We start from the raw sequence: 20,952 nt of genomic DNA, 5'->3' as shown, positions 1-20,952 counted from the left end.
GAATTTCTAATATTAATAAATTATGGTGCGTTTTTTCAAACACATTTTGGAAAATTGATTATTTTATATTCTGACATAGTGTTGTATCCTTTTGGTAGTTGCAGTAGTTGAAACAATGTGATGATGTAATCACAGGAAGCAGTTTCTGCACATTTTAATCACCTGCAAAAAACCTGGTAACTGAGCAGCTTCACTAGACTTTACTGAAATTGTTTTTTGAAAATTTATTACCATGCAGCTTGCAGTACATTCTTTAATTTTCACTTTAAATCTTTCCTTATTCATTTTTTATTTTTGACATCTCACTATTGTCCAGCCACACACTGCTGTTCTACGTGACATTTATTTTCTTTTGTACCAGGAAGGAAAAAAGATACATTTACAGTGCCTTCCATAATGTTTAGAACAAAGACACATTTTTCTTTCATTTTACCCCACTAAATCAAACAATTCAGATATGGTTAAAGTGTACATTGCTCTTTAAATTAATAATATTTGCATACATTTCAGTCAGTCCTTGTTGGAATGACAACACTTTTTGCACATGGTCTCCCCATTTCAGGGATACCTAGGCTTGCTTCTACCCTTTTTAAGTCTGTAGTTGCCATTGTTCAACATGAGGGCAAAAGCTGTGCAAAGGAAAGTTCAAGAAGCAATTATGAGGCTGAAAAACAAGAATAAAACCATTAGATGTGTAGAATGTCATTAAGAAAAAAGAATGCACTGTTGAAGACAGTAATTGCAAAGGGACTGGTAGGCCAAGGAGGACCTACGCTGCTGATGACAGAGGAATCCTCATTATGGAAAAAAAAAACAAGCAACAAATGCCTGTCTGATAAATCAGAAACTGTCTTCAGAAGGCAGATGTGGATGTGTCAGGTACTACTATCTGCGAAGACTTCATCAACAGAAATACAGAGGCCACACTGCAAGGTGCAAACCACTTGTTAGCCACGAAAACAGGATGGCCGTATTACAGAAAAAGTGCTTAAAAGAATTTGCAGAATTCTGGATAAAGGTCTTGTGGACAGATGAGACAAAGATGAACCTCTATCGGAGTGATGGCAGGAGCAAACTGTGGAGATGAAAAGGAACTGATCAAAATCTGAAGCATACCACCTCATCTATTAAACATGGTTGTGGGGATGTTATGACTTGGGCATGTATTATCTTTATTGATATGAAACTTATGATGGCAGCTGTACAATGAATTCTGTGGTGTATAGAAACTTCTTATCTGTTCAGGTTCCAGGAAAGTACCTCCAAACTCATTGGACGGTGCCTCATCTTTCAACAAGATAATAATTCCAAACATATCGCTAAGGCAACACTGGTGCTTTTCAAATGTAAAAAAATTGAAAATTCTTGAATGGCCAAGCCAGTCATCCAGTTTTAATGCAAGTGAAGCCTGCCTTCCATATGCTGAAGAGAAAACTAAGGGACAAGCTCCCAAAACAAGCAGGAGCTGAAGATGGCTGCATTAAAGTCTTGGAAGAGCATCACCAGAGAAGTGACCAGTGATGCTTAAGAATTGCGGACCTCAAGCAGCCATTGTATGCAAAGAATATGCAACAAAGTACTAAATATGACTACTTTAATATACCTACCAGTGCTATGTCCCAAGTTTTATAGTGCCCAGAAATGTCATTTCTTCTGCATTGTGCACTTTAGTCGAGTCTGAATTGTTTGATATGCAATTTTAAACAGTGGATAGCAGAGGGGTATATTAGTATATATACTCCAGAGTGGTATATTAGTGTATATATTGTGACAGATTGGGGGCGCTATCGCTCCCTTTAACCCTTGTCCACGACTCCAGACACCAGGTAAAAGTCCAAATGCTGACTTTATTAAATTACCACAGTGCACAAAGCACCCTCTCCTCCACTATACTCGTACAAATCAATAATAATACAAACAATAAATCAATCCTCCGACTCCCAGACGCGTTGCCTTCCTTCCACCCAACTCAGCTCACCATCTGGGAGCTCTCATAGTCCTTTTATATATCCTGACCCGGAAGTGTTCCAATCCCCAGTCCATGTGACTCTCAATCACTTCCGGGTCAGGTACAAGTCCTTTTATTCTCACCTTGGAAGCATGTTGCTCTTCCTCTGACGCACTTCCGGGTTATAGGGCACAAAGGAATCTTCGGTCCTCCCTGCAGCTCCCTCTTGCGGCCCCTGTGGTATCCAGCAGGGCTGAGGATAAAAACTACAAAGTCCATGACTCCCTGCTGGTCTTCAGGGCACCTCCATACTGCAGGGAGGGCTCCATCTGGCGGCCTGGGGGTATTGGCCGGGATGACAAACCGGCCAGATACCACAATATATAATGATATTAGTAAATATATGATATTTAGTGTGTGTGTGTAAATGTATAAAAATAATGTACAGGTGAAATCCTGTTCTAGTGAATACTGAAGTAACAATTTTCAGAATGAGTACTTTTTTTGGACTGGACAATTGTTCGTACGGCATCATGTTTAATGGGTATTATTTTTAACAAAATGTAAATTTCAGTATAACAGACCTTTTTTTTAACCAAAAATGGCCACCGAAAATAATGTAAAGCAAAAAATACTTAATGCCGCGCCTATAATTTTGCCAAGTCCCAGGAACCGTGCAGTCGGCTGTCTCTTTCTTGTTAAACCTAAAGAAAGCGACAGTCTGTTGTGAAATATCCTGTCTCGGGCAGTCTCGGTGAGAGTGTAGGCACAACATCATACAGGTGCAGCCAAATTCTGAGTCAGTACTCCAAGCTTACTCCAAGCATCCTTGTGCAGTTGTGTCATGTGTGGATACTGTACTGTTCCAGTTTCATAACCCTTCTCAAAGTTCACTTTGCGATGAACAAAAAAAGTAAGAAACAACATCAGTTTACACCCTTGGGAGTTTCTAATGTCTCATTTTCAAATAAAATATTTTTTGCAGTTTAAGAAGTGCTGTTTTTTTATATAGGTAATGTCAAGCTTGGCGAACAGCTGCATTAGAGACAGGGAGGTGAGTCCAGGTTTCCAAGGAAGATACAGTTACTTTATTATTGTATAAGGAAGGCCAGTATAGCCTCAACACTTCATTTAGAATAGGAGCTCTTAAGTGCTCAAGCACACAGGATACCGTGTTTCCCCGAAAATAAGACACGGTCTTATATTCATTTTTGCTCCAAAAGATGCACTAGGACTTATTTTCAGGGGATGTCTTGTATTTATTCATGTACAAAAATATACATTTATCCAAATACAGTCAAGTCATCTTCTTCTGGAATATCGTCATAACTCTCCACATTCAAACCCTGATTTTCAGCCTGAATTCCTTGCTACTCCAGCCGCTTTTAGGATCCTCCAGGATTGTTGTGCATTTGATGAATTGTTCGATATGGTGAAGCAAAATGCCGACGTACAAATGCATTCATGGTGCTTTTATATTCAAGAGTCGCATATTTAACAAAGTAATGACATGATACATTTTAAAAGTCTCACATACCATCTTCTGTGCTGTCTTTTTTTTTTTTTTTGCTCCTTTACAATATACCATCAGACTGTATGGCGGCTTATTTGAGCCACAGAGAAAAAAAATAAGGACATAATAAAAATGTCTATTTTGTGATTAAAGTGAAAATTTCAGCTTTAACCTTGTAGTTTACTTTATCATTAAAGCAGACTATTGTAAACATCATCTTAAATCCAACCCAGTTGTTAAATTGCTATGCGCTTCTAAGGATTCCTCCTGAACTAACAGCAGCATCGCCCCACAGAACACATTACATTTATGATATTCCAGCTCTCTGCACATTTAGATTTCTTAGATTTATTTATACTTGATATCACTTTCATGATAAAATGTATTCAAATATTTGTTACATTTTACAGATAAATTAACTTTGTTTAAATAATGAATACTGCTAATAGTTACACATATGGGATGGCATGGTTGCAGAGCGGTAGCGCTGCTTTCTCGCAGGGGGTCACGTCCCTTGTGTTCCCTGCCTGGAGTTTGCATGTTTCCACAGTGTGCTCAGTTTTCCATCCAAATGCATTATGGTATGGGGATTTGGTGAAGCTACAATGACGGCAAGTGAATAAGTGTGCTTGTGTTCACCTTGCAATGAGTTGATGCCTCATCCAGGGATTTTGTTTCTGTGTTGCGCCGATGCTGCTGGAATGGGTGCACCCCCGAATTGATGGGTGTAATCATTAAACATCTTTTTCAGAGATATTGTGGCAGGTTGTCCTTGGAATTTAACGGATGTTTCGGTCACACGCGTCACATCTTGTGAAGTATAAACCTGGCCTTGGGCGCCTTACTTTTCAGCTAACGATCTTGACTAGGGCTTGTTTTTGGGTTAGGGCTTATATTACAGAGCAGCCTGAAAATCATGCTAGGGCTTATTTTTGGAGTAGGTTTTATTTTTGAGGAAACATGGTAGGAGGAGCGACACGGGAAATAGTCTTGCTTTAGCTCCCTTGCTCAGATTAGAAGAACACATGTGGCTTGGAGTCACTGCTGTGGCAGACCAGGAGAGTGTTGGGAAGAGCAGGTCAAAGCCTGGTGCTAAATGTTCTAAACATTGTGCGGCAAGCGTGTTATGCAGTAAGCCTAATCCTGCAGAGAACAACCAATTACTTTGCCCTTGGTTTTACTGTTTACCAGATGCAGCAGAGCAGCTATGGAGATGTCCTTGCATCCACTGCAGTTAGAGATGGCGAATTGCTGCAGACCCCAGTCACAATAGTGTTCATATTTTCCCCATATTCGTTATAACAAAATTTCTTTAATAACAAAAATTTATGATCCAGTGAATTTTATTACAATGGGACTCCACTTTGTGTGTGTGTGTTTTTTATTTATATATATACTGTATATAACACACACACACACACACAGTGATACCTTTTTTTTTTTTGTATCTTGAGTTACGAGCCAAAATTCGAAATACGAGCCATCAAAGACTTGTCCCTGCACATTCCGAGGAACTGATGACAGAGGAGTTGACGGAACTACAGACGCAGCAACATATGGAGCTTCTGCAGGAGATCAGTATCGCGGAGGATGTTATCTCTTAAAGTGAGATAAAGGAAGTTAATGACACTTGCCTAACACTTGACTTTATTGAAAAGAAACTGAACGTGCAGCCGTGCTATTTAATGACACTTGCCTAACTCATTTCAGAAACATTCTAAAGGGGAGGACTAAACAAAGCTCCTTGAACAGGTTTCTATTGAAACGCCCTGTGAATGAAAGTGACGAAAGCATGGCAAAAAAGAAAAAAATTAGCGAAGAAGAAAATTAAGTTAAGCAAAAGTGAAGTGAAAGAAAAAAACATAATACGCTTATCGGCTTCGCCAACATCTGTTTATTTCTTTAGATTCTCTTTTATGTATTAGGCTTTATTTTGTTTGTATAATATATTTGTTCATTATAAATACATTTTTCTTATGTTGAAAACATTTAACAATTAAATTGGGGTGTTTTTTTGGGGGCTGGCATGAATTAATCTCATTTCAATTAATTTCAAAGGGGAAAATTGATTTGAACTCGGTCACAGAACGAATTAAACTCGTATCTCAAGGTATTACTGTGTGTGTGTGTGTGTATAGATATATGGAGATATAGATAGGTAGCTAGATACAGATATATAGCGCTTGCATATTATATGTTCAGTTACCCAATAAAAGCTGCCATTTGGTTTGACTTCCCATTATATCCAATATGGTAAAGCACCCTATAAAAATTTAAATAAAAATTGTTATGACATAAACCAAGAGGCGCAAGTATTGTCGCTGTCGGGAAGAAAAGTGAAAACAATGAAAAAAAGTATGGGAAACCTAATGAATAAAAATTTAAAAAATATTCTTCAAAGCCAACTTGAATATGCAGAAGGTGTCTTCAGTTAAATATTTATTCTTCTTTTCTTCCTAGAGGCCCAGTTGTCTGCAGCTTTCCCATAATCAAAGCCCCCAGGATATGGGCCCTCCAAAGAGATCACTCCTCATACACTGTTGTAGTGACTGTACTGCAAAGTCATGAGACAGCCATATAGGGTCACTGGCCATTTTCAGCTTAATCTGGGGAATGTTCAGAATATTTTGAATTTCCGTTAAATCAGCCTTCCTAACTGAAGAATTGTGGAAGAAATGGAATAGCTGCCTTATGATGTCGTTCAGTTTTGTTAAATAAGGTACAGCAGCTGCTGCTTGGGCACTTGAAGGGCCAGTTGGCGGTTTACACAGTGGCAGTTGACCAAGAGTCCAGATGTTTTATCTTTAAGCAGTTTTGCCACACCTCTCCTTTTCCCAATCATAACAGCAGCTCCATTTGACCCTAGTCCAACCAGATTTGCAGTTTTCAAGTCTAGAGTGTCCATAGTCTGTCTCAGTGTGTTGGTTATAGTCTCCGCATTGCCATCATTCATATTGCGGGTTGATACAAAACTAACTCTGACCTTTTTAGTGACCTGGCAAACATATTTAATGTAAATTTAATTGTTTTGCATCTGAGATGTCTGTGGTTTCATCACACAGAATACTGAAAAAAATTTCTTCATGTATATGTTTCAGTATGTTAGATTTTATTTCTGATGCTAAGACATGCAGCAGCTCCTGCATTATTCTTTCAGAGGTGTAATGTGCATTTTTACCAACAGTGAGATGTTGTAAAAAGGAACAACCCATTTCTTTAGTGTTCCAACAGCTTTTCACACAGTGTTGTATCTGGCAACTCATTTTTTGCCACCCAATTCATGGATCTTAAAGCTCCCACTAAGGTATCTCTCTGTAACTTATTTAACACAGATACAGATCTTTCAATTTGACTGATTCCAGTTTGTTCTAGTACACGCTAAAAGGTCAGCAGAAGACTTAATGTGCGTTTTATTTTTTTCATGGTCTAGCAAGCTTTCTTTTTGAATTCTTGTGCATGACATGTTTACCCAAGGTAACCAGGTTCCTTGGGGGGTGTTTGAATATTTCATGCACAATTAGCACCACATACCATTTTCTTTGACCATTAGCCAATTAGAATCTTTAAACCATTGTTTGTTTATGCTGGATAAGCAGTGCTTAGATTTATCAATTGGCAAAGTGTGTGCTGAAGAGATTTCCCCTGATGGACCAGCCTCTGAAATTCTCGACATTTCCACTTTATTCTTGACATTTCTACTTTATTCTTGCAGTTTATCTCGAAATTAAAGTCGACATGTTGACTTTATTCTCGTTGTTTGTGATTAAAGTAGAACACCGTAAACTAAACTTCATCTTACAATGAATACTTGATTTACTAAATTTTCTCAAACCCCATCATAAGTTATATAGCAACATGTTGACTTTATTCTCGACATAGTTTTTTTTTTTTTTTTCCTTCACTTTGTCCATATTTTTTTTTTTTTCTTCACCGTGGCCCTAATATGCTTCCATACAAAACCCTTAGCAATTCAGTGACAAAACATTTGCTCAGGACACAGTGTGTGCTGCAATGGTTTCAGCACACTTTTTGCAATATGGACGCAGGTCCAAATATGAGCAAATTTAAGAAAGACAGATAGGGTCACATTAAACAGGAACCACAGTGAGTTGTACAAGGATTTTTGCACACAGAACACACCTAATGCTTAAACAACTGTGTGTGTGTATATATATATATATTGGATTGCTATGTACTGAACAAGAAGAGAGCTGCTGTACACTTAGCAGCACTATACAGATTGCACTGACGCTGAGAACAGAGGCATCACTTCCTGACACCCTTTTTCTGATATTTTGACAGGCTGGTTCCAGTAGATTTTTTTTTTTTCTCCTCCTCCTCCTCCTCTTGCCTGCTCACCTCCACATCCTCTTTGCTTGTGAACTGCCTCTCCGCTCCTGCTGTTAGCATGTACAGCCCCCTCTCGCCCACCCACCTTGCCATACTCCTTGCTACTGTATTAAGCTGCTCCGCCCCTGCTATTACCATGTACATCCCGCTCTTGAAACCCCACCTCCCCATACTCTGCTTGTGAACTGTGCTCCACCTCGTCCTTGCTATTAGCTTTAGCAGTATTTACCCGCCCGCTCATCCCTTGCTATCTCTGCAGATCATTAGATCTGCCTGTGCCTGTAGATCTGTGGCTGTCATCTCACAATCTCACTGTCCTGCAAGATGACAGATGGGTGCTCAACTAAATTAGCCAGTCAGAGCGCCCGGCTTCAAGATGCTAGGGAGAACACTGAGTATGTTGAATGATTTTCCCACCAAAAGGAAAGCAATGTATAAATCATTAACAGTTTGTTTAGATATCCTTTTGGTGACATGAGGGCAAAACATTTATTTGTGATAGCTTTTTAATCTACATTTCACTTTAATTGGAGAGAAGACACATACAGTAGTTCATTGTAGAAAAGCAAAATCAGATTTACTGTAGACAACCATCCCATTTGTAGGCACGATGAACCCAACTGTGACAAGCAGTTTTGTTCTATTGGGTAGGGTGTTCCTTTAATTTATTTTAGTGGTACTTCACTTTTGGGAATCAATTGATTCTTATTGGTGGTTGTACTAATTCTAGTTACATTTTAAATAAGTATAAGTCAAAATGATCTTAAGTTGTTGTTTTGAACTAGTTCTTTTATCTATATTGTAGACCTGGCTTTTGTATGTTCATCAATTGGTGTTGATTTCCAGGTCCTTACAGCTTGTAGTGTATATTAGCCACCCAGTAATAAAACTGAAAGGCAATGCCATGCCATCTTCTCCTTTAGGTCATTGTAGAGTCACCCTGTGGATGCATGTATGTTACAGATTACAAATAAGGTTATAATTGAGTCTAATTTCTTAAAGAATAAACTGTTTATTTTATATGGGGATTCTCTGAAATAGGAAAAGAAGCTTAGGAAGGATGCTCATCTTTACAGTGTTACTAGTGTAAAATAGAGGGTAGACCATCTGTTCACATCTTGTTTAATTTTTTCCTTCTCTTCTTGGGGTTGAAATGACCTGATTGACAAATCTCACCTCATGAGTTGCATAGCAAACCCCTGTCCGTTCCTCTCGATAAATATCCCAACACCTCTCTTGGTTGGCAGCCAAATAAGTTTGAATGGACTCAAGCCGGTGGATGCCTGGGGGGACTTCCTTATTGCAAATGGGGGGGGCAACATGTTATCCCAGTAGGTATGGTCGTCATGGGCCACCTGCTGAATCATCTGTTTTAAAATCTTGTTAAATCGTTCTGTCAGTCCATTCGTCTGTGGGTAATAAACGGTGATGCTCAGTTGTTTAATTACGTTTCTCACACAGCTTCTTCATGATGCAAGAAGTGAAGGGTGTACCCTGATCATTTAAAATCTCGTGAAGAATGGCAATTTGCAAGAATATTTCTAATAAAGTGAGCAGCTTTAGTGTTGGCCTTCAACAGAGCGGCCACCTCAGGGTACCTCACTGCGTAATAAACCATCCTGAGCTCATTCTGATAACCATTCTTACTCTTGGGCCATCAATACCTTAACTAACCCTCTCAAAAAGGACACCCAAAAATAGGCATTAGTGAGAAGGAATCCCTAGCTGGTCTATGAACAGAAACAACTTGACACTCTGGGCAAGCTCTGTAAAACTGCTCCACATTGTGGCCTATATTCAACCAATAAAAGCATTTTGAAATTCAATATCTGTCTTCTCTGGGTAGAGATGACCTCCCAAGGCCATGGGTGTGAGCAGTTTTTAAAACTGTTTCTATATTCTCTCTTGGGACCACCCACTGTTCAATCAGCCCTTCCAGTATGCAGTCAGAATTCACTCGATTATATGAAACCATCCTTAATCAAAAAGTGTGGGGTTTTGAAATTCCGGCCCTCCCACTCCATATGATAAGCATTATTTGTGACATGTGCTTGTTTAAATGCAAAGTCTAAGCTGCTACCGGCCCATTGCAGAAATGCAAACTCTGTTGGAGTGTCAGTCCTGGCTTCCCCAGGGCCCAACTGAGTACCCTGCTCTTCTCCAGCCATTCATTGCTTTTCCAGGTTCAGTAGCTGCTGTCTGGCTTGGTCAAAGCAGCCCCTTGCAATTGACCAATTGACCCCTTGCAATTAGCTATGTTTAGGCCTCAGAAGCACATATTTGTAACCAACACAGACTTATGATTTTTTTCCTCTTATTCAGATAACTATATAAGCTTTCTGAAAAAGCAATAAACACAAAAGTAAATGTATCAGGCTTTGAAAAGCAGACCTATAAATGGATTGCATTTTCAGAGCACCCTAACGGCATATTTCCATTTATTCTACATTGTCCCTTCTTTCTCAAAACATAAAGCTTACTTTTATTATGTAAACCTTCCATGTTTATTTCCCATCTTAATCATAGGCTGTATACGCCATGTGTCAATAATCGTAATCATTGAGTTTTCAATCATTAAATGATGAAAAATGTCAATTTTTTTCATATTAAATAACAATGTCCTATCTCATGTTGCTGAACAGAGAATATGATTCTTCATCGCCAAAAGAGTACCTGGTACTCAAGAATACCACTGTTTCATCCATACAGAAGATCGCAAACTCAATGTCAGCTGGGTGTCTGGTTAAGACAGTCAATTGACTGTCCCGATATTTACCACTGAAGTACCAGCTAAGATATCCTGCTCTCTCACTATCACAGTCCTGATGGATCAGCTGCTTCCCTCACATTAGACCAGTGTCCTATTAAAGACTATGATGGGTGCATATATGACTAAAAATGTTGGATTTGTGTGATTCGTGACAAGAGTGAAGCAGAATCAGATATTCATTTTTTTTTCCTTTTTATTAATTTTATTGCAATCCATACAAATCAATCAAGTTTTTAAAAAAAGAAAAATTGAGTTAAGAACAAATCGATCCCCACCCCTGAGAGAGAGAGCAAGCCAAACGGCATGAAATTTAAGACCTGTAAACATACCTAAATTAATAAATTCTCTGTGCTTTATGAGATTATTTTAAAAATATTACTGATTAGATCCTGCCATGTTTTGAAAAATGTCTGTACGGATCCTCTGAGTATTTGATTTTTTCCAATTTCAAATAATATAACACATCGGTTTCCCACTGACATGAAAGAGGAGAGTTTGGGTTCTTCCAGTTTATCAGAATAAGTCTGCATGCCAAAAGTGTAGTGAATGCAATCACAATTTGTTTGTCTTTCTCCACTTTAAACCCATCTGGAAGAACCCCAAACACAGCTGTTAATGGGTTAGGAGGGATTGTGAGTCCAAGGCTGTCTGAAAGGTAATTAAAATTTTTGTCCAGAATGATGTTAATTTGGTGCAGGCCCAGAACATGTGACCCAGTGAGGCTGGAACTAGTTTGCAGCGTTCACAGGTTGGATCATGCCCTGGAAACATTTTGGAGTGTTTTAGTCCAGACAGATGTGCTCGATATATAATTTTGAGTTGTATAATTGTATGCTTTGCCATATGGAGCTCGAGTGAATTCTCTGCATTGCTACTTTCCACTCCTTTTCTGATATATTAATTGAGAGATCTTTTTCCCAGTGACCTCTTGGATCTTTGAAAGGGAGGGATTGTAAAATGATTTTATATATTGTAGAGATGGTGTCTAAGTCCTTGAGATTGAGCAATATTTTTTCCAGCATGGATGAGGGTGCAAGATGAGGAAAATCTGGAAGGTTCTGTTTAACAAAGTTCCTGATTTGAAGATAGTGAAAGAAATGTGTAGCTGGAATGTTAAATTTGGAATGTAATTGTTCATAGGATGCAAAGACGTTGTCTATATAAAGATCTCTAAGCAAGTTAATTCCAAATTTTTCCAGATATTAAAACTTCATATGTTTGTGAAGGTTGAAAGAGGTGGTTCTCTTGCAGAGGTGCCACAGATAGAAGCTTCTCCGTCTTAAAATGCTTTCTACATTGGTTCCAGATTCTAAGTGAGTGGAGCACAATTGGGTTATTAGTGTATTGCCGATAACGTGTGTTTATTGGAGCACAGAGCAAGGAATACAAAGAAGTACTGCAGGATTTTACTTCTATTGCGGACCAAGCCTGTGTATGTTCTTCTATTTGTGTCCAGGTTCTTATTGTCTGTATATTTGCTGCCCAGTAATAAAACGGAAGTTAGGTAGAGCCATACCGCCTTTTGTCTTTGTAGGGTTGCTCTTTGGATGCGTGGATGTTTTGAATTCCAAATAAATGAGGTTATTGTTGAATCTAATTGCTTAAAGAATGATTTATTAATGTATATTGGAATGTTTTGAAATAAAAAGGAGCTTAGGAAGAATATTCATCTTAACAGTGTTAATTCTTCCAGCTAGTGTGAGATGAAGGGTTGACCATCTATGCAAGTCTTGTTTAATTTTTTCCATGTAGACGCAAATTTTGTTGATAAAGAGCTTTATGTTTACTTGTGATGTTTACCCCTAGGTATTTAAACTGTTCTGCAATGATAAAAGGTAGGGTATCTAATCTAATATTATATGCTTGAGAATTCACTGGAAAGAGTACACTTTTATTCAGATTAATTCTTTTGAAATTCTGTGAGTGCTGTTAAGACTGCAGGCACAGAATTTTCTGGGTCCGATATATACAGTACCATATCATCTGCATATAATGAAATTTTCTGTTCCAGTCCTTCTCTGCTAATCCCCTTTATCTGATCAGTATTTCAACAATGTATTGCCAGTGGTTCAATGGCAGTTGCAAACAGCAAAGGTGACAAGGGGCATCCTTGTCTAGTAGCACGTTCTAGTTTAAAGTAGTGTGGAGGATGGCCGGCTGTTTATCCCGGCCAATACCCCCAAGCCGCCAGGTGGAGCCCTCCTTGCAGCATGGAGGTCCCCAGAAGACCAGCAGGGCATCATGGACAATGGAGTTTTTATGCACCGCCCTGCTGGATGCCATGGGGGCCACGAGAGGGAGCTGCAGGGAGAACTGAAGGGTTCTTTGTGCCCTATGACCCGGACATTCGTCATAGGAAGAGCGACGGGCTTCCGGGGTGAGAAAAGCATTGTTTACCCTGACCCGGAAGGAATAAGGACTTAAGGACTGTTGGATTGGGAACACTTCTGGGTCGGGGAATATAAAAGGACTGTGGGAACTCCCAGGCAATGAGCTGAGTTGGGAGGCAGGGTGGCTAAGCGTCTGGGAGTGGAGGATTGGTTTATTGTTATTGGAGAATTGTGGAGAGGTGGTGCTTTGTGCACAATTATTATTATAATAAATAATTATTGGATTTTTATCTGGTGTCTGACGTGGTGTCTGAGGGTGCAAGGGTGCGAGAAAACCCAAATCTGTCACAGTAGTTATTTTTTTTCTCCGGCCGTCTGGAGTTTTTTTTCTGTCCCCCCTGGCCATTGGACCTTACTCTTATTCTGTGTTAATTAATGTTGACTTATTTTATTTTCTTACTGTGTCTCTTATTTTTCTATTCTTCATTATGTAAAGCACTTTGAGCTACATTTTTTTGTATGAAAATGTGCTATATAAATAAATGTTGTTGTTGTAGTCTGAGCAAATGTTTTTGATGCAAACTAAAGCTTCTGGGTTAGTATACAGTAATTTAAACCATGCACAAATGTTCGGGCCAAACCCAAACTTCTCCAATGTAGTAAAAAGGTATTTCCATTCCGTCATGTCGAATGCTTTTTCTGCATCCAATGATATTTCTGGGGTGTTTGATTTAGTTGGTGAGTATATTACATTAAACAGGCGTCGAAGATTTGAAGATAAGTGTCGGCCCCTAATAAATCCAGTTTAATCTTGTGATATTACCGAGGAGAACACTTTCTCCATCCTTCTAGCTATGATATTAGAGAGTATTTTAACGTCGTTATTCAGAAGTGAAATTGGTCTGTATGATGCACATTGTAATAAGTCCTTATTTTGTTTTGGAAAAACGGTGATTAGTGATTGGCGAAAGGTTTGAGTAAGAGATTGGTTATCTCTGGCTTCTGTAAATGTTGTTAATAGGAGAGGAGCTAGCTGAGCAGAGAATTTCTTGTAAAATTCCGCAGGGTAGCCATCGTGGCCTGCTGCTTTCCCGCCTTGGAGTGACTTTATAGCATCTAGTAATTCTGACAATGCCAGAGGTTTATCAAGTTCCTCCGCACTAAAAGCGTCTATTTGTGGTATCTGTAATGTATCCAGAAATGCATTTGATTGTGTATTGTCTTCTTTAAACTTAGTATTATATAAGGATTTATAGTAGTCTCTGAAAGTATGCATTATATTTTTGTGGTTGACGATTTTTAACTCCATTTGCGTTGGTGATTACTGAGATTGTGTTGCGCACTTCTTGCCTGTGAATTTGTTGAGCTAAAAGCTTATTAGCTTTCTCTTCATGTTCATAGTAATGATGTCTGGATTTATAAATTAGTTGTTCAGTTTCTTTAGTTGTCAAGAGGTATAGTTCTGAATGTAGAGCCTGCCTTTTCCTATGTAGAGTCTCGCTTGGTAGTCTGGCGTGTTCTTCAGATATTCTGATACGTTCCAAACTATCCTGCACAGTCTTTCCATTGACCACCTAGAGATGATATTTGTTGGGTGCCATTGGCAGTGTGTTCATTGCACTGCTTAGTGCACCTACAACGGTCAGTGGGAGGCAGTACCATCTTGATCTCAAAGAGAAAGATGATGTACACTCTGCACTTCAGTTGAAACAGAAATGAAATGAGTCCCATTCCTGCTACCATAATACCGAGATGTTAACATTTCATTATAACTAGTGTTGTATTTAATGATAAAACAAGTAGCTGTTTTTAATGTGTTGTGGTTTATGTGCCTTTGGTGATTTATTTTTTCCATTAATCCTATACTCAAGTTAGTGATGAATAACTCGATGATTATCATTAGATAGATTATTGACAAATGGTGAATTTAACCCATGTTTAGGATGGAAAATAAAATTGAAAGATTCACATAAGAAAACTAAGACTTGTGTTTTTTTTTTTTATAGAAAAGAAGGGATCATGTATGATACAGGAAAAATGAAAAAAATCTCTGGACTTTCCCACAGTGCATTAAGATTTCTGAAAATTAGACCCAAAATTTTTTTAACATTTGAGAGGTCTCCTGGTCAAAACGTGAAGCAGTTTCCTGTTAGTTTGTAACCTTTTGAAAATCCCTGTTGTAAGTATCTAAACATGGAAAAAATTTCAACAGGCTGTATCAGTTAGCAGTAAGCTCTCTGAAAGCCTGAACATGACAAAGCCGAAGACACACACACACACACACATACAGTTGTGCTTGAAAGTTTGTGAACCCTTTAGAGTTTTCTATATTTCTGCATAAATATGACCTAAAACATCATCAGATTTTCACTCAAGTCCTAAAAGTAGATAAAGAGAGACCAGTTAATCAAATTAGACACAAATATTATACTTGGTCATTTATTTATTGAGGAAAATGATTGAATATTACATATTTGTGAGTGGCAAAAGTATGTGAACCTCTAGGATTAGCAGTTAGTTTGAAGGTAAAAATTCAAGTCAGGTGTTTTCAGTCAATGGGATGACAATCAGGTGTGAGTGGGCACCCTGTGTTATTTAAAGAACAGGGATCTATCGAAGTCTGCTCTTCACAACACACGTTTGTGGAAGTGTATCATGGCACGAACAAAGGAGATTTCTGAGGACCTCACAAAAAGAGTTGTTGATGCTCACCAGGCAGGAAAAGGTTTCAAAACCATCTCTGAAGAGTTTGGACTCCACCAATCCACACCCAGACAGATTGTGTACAAATGGAGGAAATTCAAGACCATTGTTACCCTCTCCAGGAGTGGTCAACCAACAAAGATCACTCCAAAAGCAAGCCATGTAATAGTCGGCGAGGTCACAAAGGACCCCAGGGTAACTTCTAAGCAACTGAAGGCTTCTCTCACATTGCCTAATGTTCACTTTCATGAGTCCATTATCAGGAGAACACTGAACAACAATGGTGTGCATGGCACGGTTGCAAGGAGAAAGCTACTGCTCTCCAAAGGCAACGTTGCTGCTCATCTGCAGTTTGCTAAAGCTCATGTGGACAAACCAGAAGGCTATTGGAAGAATGTTATGTGGACGGATGAGACCAAAATAGAACCTTTTGGTTTAAATGAAAAGCGTTATGTTTGGAGAAAGGAAAACACTGCATTCCAGCATAAGAACCTTATCCCATCTGTGAAACATGGTGGTGGTAGTATCATGGTTTGGGCCTGTTTTGCTGCATCTGGGTCAGGACGGCTTGCCTTCATTGATGGAACAATGAATTCTGAATTATATCAGAGAATTCTAAAGGAATATGTCAGGACATCTGTCCATGAACTGAATCTCAAGAGAAGGTGGGTCATGCAGCAAGACGACGACCCTAATTTCACAAGCCGTTCTACCAAAGAATGGTTAAAGAAGAATAAAGTTAATGTTTTGGAATGGCCAAGTCAAAGTCCTGACCTTAATCCAATTGAAATGTTGTAGAAGGACCTGAAGCGAGCAGTTAATGTGGGGAAACCCACCAACATCCCAGAGTTGAAGCTGTTCTGTATGGTGGAATGGGCTAAAATTCCTCCAAGCCGGTGTGCAGGAATGATTAAAAGTTACTGGAAACGTTTAGTTGCAGTTATTGCTGCAAAGGGGGGTCACACCAGATACTGAAAGCAAAGGTTCACATACTTTTGCCACTCACAAATATGTAATATTCGATCATTTTCCTTAATAAATAAATGACCAAATATAATATTTTTGTCTCATTTGTTTAACTGGTTTCTCTTTATCTAATCGTCTAATGATGATTTAGGTCATATTTATGCAGAAATATTGAAAATTCTAAAGGGTTCACAAACTTTCAAGTACAACTGTATATATGTGTTATGGGTTACATATGAGATAGGGACTGTAGGTTTGTACTTAAGTTGAATTTGTAAGTCGGAAAAGGTACATAAATTTAATAAATGCTATTGTTGACTGACTGTAACCAAGTGCTCTGCCAATGAATGATGGAGTTTCACCTCTCTCTGACCTTTTTATTATTTCTACTTTATTTTTAGTGGTGATGGTTTTTCTCTTCTTTACTGTATGACCGGCAATTGCATCAGATTTGTATTTCAGAAACATTGTTGAAGGGTGAAGACAAAAGATTAAGATGAGCTCTTCTGCACAGCACTGTACACGCTATCACAGCATGAAGGCACCAGTCATCAACACGTCTGATATACTGACAAGAGACAACTTCCTGCTATGTACGTAACAGTACAAGCAGGCGTGCAATTGAGAATGAATGGGGGCATCGACGGGCTGTTCATCACCAGCCCACCTCACAGTCACCTCCACTACAGTATGCTACCTGCAACGTCCTCCCACCGAGAACAAACACGGTGCGGCCAAAGACGGATAGTGAATCTATCCCATTCAATAGGCAGCCATCCGATGCACACTACAGTGCTACCCCCTGCCGCCCCGTTCACCCTCAGTGGCCTCTGTTCAGCCACAACCGGGTCACCGCTTGCAGCATTACCAGCCGGCCACCGAGAGTGAATGGGCAGCTGTTTGTGGTGGGTGGGCAGTGAAACTGCTTGCCGCTGGGAGCCGCCCGTGAGACACTACACTGCACAGGCAACGAAATCTTCCCCCCTCCAACCTCCGTCCAGCCACCACTTAAAGCGTCCCCAGGCTGAAGATGATGGAGTGGCAGTTACTGAGGTGCATGCGTTGCAGCTGCGGCCCCATTCATAAGTCATAGGTTGGATGTTTGTAACTTAGGGACTAATCTATACTAATAAAAGGCAAAGCCCTCACTGACTCACTCACTCACTCACTCACTCACTGATTGACTGACTCACTGACTCATCACTAATTCTCCAACTTTCCGTGTAGGTAGAAGGCTGAAATTTGGCAGGCTTATTCCTTACAGCTTACTTAAAAGAGTTAAGCAGGTTTCATTTTGAAATTCTACATGTAATGGTCGATAATGGTCGACAACGTCCACCATGTTGAACTTTCTTATTTATGGCCCCATCTTCACGAAATTTGGTAGGCGGCTTCCCTGCGCTAAACAAAACCGATGGATGTACTTATTTCGATGGTATGATGCCACTGTCGGCCGCCATATTGAACTTTCCAACGTCACTAATTTTTCAACTTCCCATGTAGGTAGAAGGCTGACCCCATCTTCACGAAATTTGGTAGGTGGCTTCCCTGCGCTAACCAAAACCAATGTACGTACTTATTTCAGTGGTATGACACCCCTGTTGGCCGCCATATTGAACTTTCCAACGTCACTAATTCTCCAACTTCCCGTGTAGGTAGAAGGCTGAAATTTGGTACTTATTTCGGTGGTATGATGCCACTCTTGGCCGCCATATTGAACTTTTCAGCGGTCTTTGTTACTTATGGGCCAGTCTTCAAGAAATTTGGTACGCGGGTTCCCAACGCTAACTGAATCCTACGTACGTACATATATACACTCACCTAAAGGATTATTAGGAACACCTGTTCAATTTCTCATTAATGCAATTATCTAATCAACCAATCACATGGCAGTTGCTTCAATGCATTTAGGGCTGTGGTCCTGGTCAAGACAATCTCCTGAACTCCAAACTGAATGTCAGAATGGGAAAGAAAGGTGATTTAAGCAATTTTGAGCGTGGCATGGTTCTTGGTGCCAGACGGGCCGGTCTGAGTATTTCACAATCTGCTCAGTTACTTGGATTTTCACGCACAACCATTTCTAGGGTTTACAAAGAATGGTGTGAAAAGGGAAAAAAATCCAGTATGCGGCAGTCCTGTGGCCGAAAATGCCTTGTTGATGCTAGAGGTCAGAGGAGAATGGGCCGACTGATTCAAGCTGATAGAAGATTAACTTTGACTGAAATAACCACTCGTTACAACCGAGGTATGCAGCAAAGCATTTGTGAAAAATAAATTAAAAAAACACTTTGGTTAATGTTTTGAAAATGATGCATGTGCCCTGCACAGGATTGGTTCCTGCCTTGTGCCCAGTGTTGGCTGAGATTGGCTCCAGCAGACCCCCGTGACCCTGTGGTCGAATTCAAAGGGTTGGGAAATGGATGGATATTCCAGCGCTTACTTTATATATTCAAGATTTGACTTTATATATTCCGACGCTGACTTTATATATTCAGAAATATTCCAACGCTGTCTTTATATACTCAGGTTTTGACTTTATATATTTGGGAATGACTTTATATATTCAGGTTTTGACTTTATTTATTCCGACAGTGACTTTATATATTCAGGAATGACTTTATATATAAAAGTTTTGACTTTATATAGTTAAATGTAGTCATCATTGCATAATGTTTTCTTTACCATAGAAATTTAAAAATATAAATTCAACTTCCATTCCTAACAAAGATATTTCTGGTGACTAAATGGAACCTACTTATATCCAAATTCGAGCTATTGAGCTGTCGTCTGCCTGCCTGAATAAGTCACCCTCGCTTCGCTCTTACTTTTTTACCATTCATTTAATCATGGCTAGTGGCGGAAAAATTATAAAATGGAAGGAGGATTACACTGAGTATGGCTTTACCAAAACAATTATTGATGGCGCATTGATTATTCATAAAGCTTCAATTGGTGATCTGTTTTTCTGTGTTAACCTCATATTTTTTCATACTTTTTTTCAAACCAAGGGGGTGCGAGGGTAAAATGAATCGGGAAGCACTGATCAGTGTAATCGGTGTACCAGGAAATCATGCATTGACATAAGTTCCCCTTTGCTTGTAATGCAGTGTGATTAAATGCGTGATTTTTTTTTAACGCGTTATGGAGCACATGCATCGAAGTTTCTCAGCTGTGCTTGTGCTAAGAAAAGGAAACATTTTAAAAATAACGTAACACGATTGTAAATGTAACCTTTTGTAAGTAGTGCCTGGAGGATTCAGTGTGGAGAAATTGTAGAGACAGCGTGTGTATTAACTTGTGGATTTTTCTGTGACTATTTGGTGGCAGTGTCACAAACTCGCTTCCGTAACACTGCATTTGCGTTAGCTGCGGAGCTCAGCTCAGAGCGAAATGAGGTGAATGGGAGGGGAGATGATGATGCGACTCCTCCACCCGCCTTAACTGTCAATCCCCCACATACACAGTCTCTTGGAATTTGCATAAGCACAGCCATTCACCTGCAATTTTAACTTAGTTACAAAGTGATCAAAACTCTCGTTTATATCCTGCGTCCTCTCATTAAACTTGTATCCCGCATTACCCGTGGGCATGACAAACGCCAGCGGCAGCCTGTCTATGAACTTAGTTTAAACTTTAGGTTTACACCGTGCTTTGTTTCCGAAGTAGCAGCACTCATGAATATGGTTGTATATGTCACTCGCTCGCTTCTTATTGTTTCGCTGCCTTCTCAATTATATAATGCATGTTTTCTTCAGCGCTTTTTGGAGCTCTTCCTGGTTTTCTATGTACTGCATCGACAGTCAGTTCACGTGATTACGTGGGAGGCGTGATGATGTCACACGAAACTCCGCCCCCGGCTCTCGAGCTCAACTCCATTACAGTAAATGGAGAAAAATAGCTTCCGGTTATGACCATTACGCGTAGAATTTCAAAATGAAACCTGCCCAACTTTTGTAAGTAAGCTGTAAGGAATGAGCCTGCCAAATTTCAGCCTTCTACCTACACAGGAAGTTGGAGAATTAGTGATAAGTGAGTGAGTCAGTGAGGGCTTTGCCTTTTATTAGTATAGATTTATGGTATAGCCCTACTGAATCGTATTAGGGCCATGGTGAAGGAAAAAAAAATACGGACATGGAGGAAAAACTATATGTCAAGACGTCGACTTGTTGACTTTATTTTTGACATTTCCACTTTAATTTTGATGCTTATGTCAAGATTAAAGTCAACATTTCCCCTTTATTCTCATAGTTTATTTTATAATTAAAGTCGAATGTCGTAAACTAAATTTCATCCTAAAATCAATGTTTAATTTACCAGATTTTCTCAAACCCCGTCATAAGTCAATGTAGCACATTAAATGCTTTGTGTTGTG

General features: G+C 39.3%; 1 protein-coding gene across 4 annotated transcripts in view; it reads left to right on the top strand.

Moving 5' to 3' along the window:
* The window catches only part of sept7a (septin 7a), a 132,494-nt gene that overhangs the window by 6,865 nt on the left and 104,677 nt on the right, over positions 1 to 20,952 (top strand). The window contains exon 2 of one of the 4 annotated variants that reach the window (XM_039737690.1): positions 14,712 to 14,716. The exons of the other annotated variants lie outside the window; for them this stretch is intronic. Within the exon in view, the coding sequence (XP_039593624.1) occupies positions 14,712 to 14,716 (5 nt within the window). The remainder of the gene's footprint in view (positions 1 to 14,711; positions 14,717 to 20,952) is intronic. 4 annotated transcript variants of the gene reach the window in all.

This window comes from Polypterus senegalus, chromosome 15 (assembly GCF_016835505.1).
Source record: "Polypterus senegalus isolate Bchr_013 chromosome 15, ASM1683550v1, whole genome shotgun sequence".
Lineage (NCBI taxonomy): Eukaryota > Metazoa > Chordata > Cladistia > Polypteriformes > Polypteridae > Polypterus > Polypterus senegalus.
The sequence above is the reverse complement of the archived record's forward strand: the minus strand, read 5'-3'. Positions and strand labels throughout refer to the sequence as shown.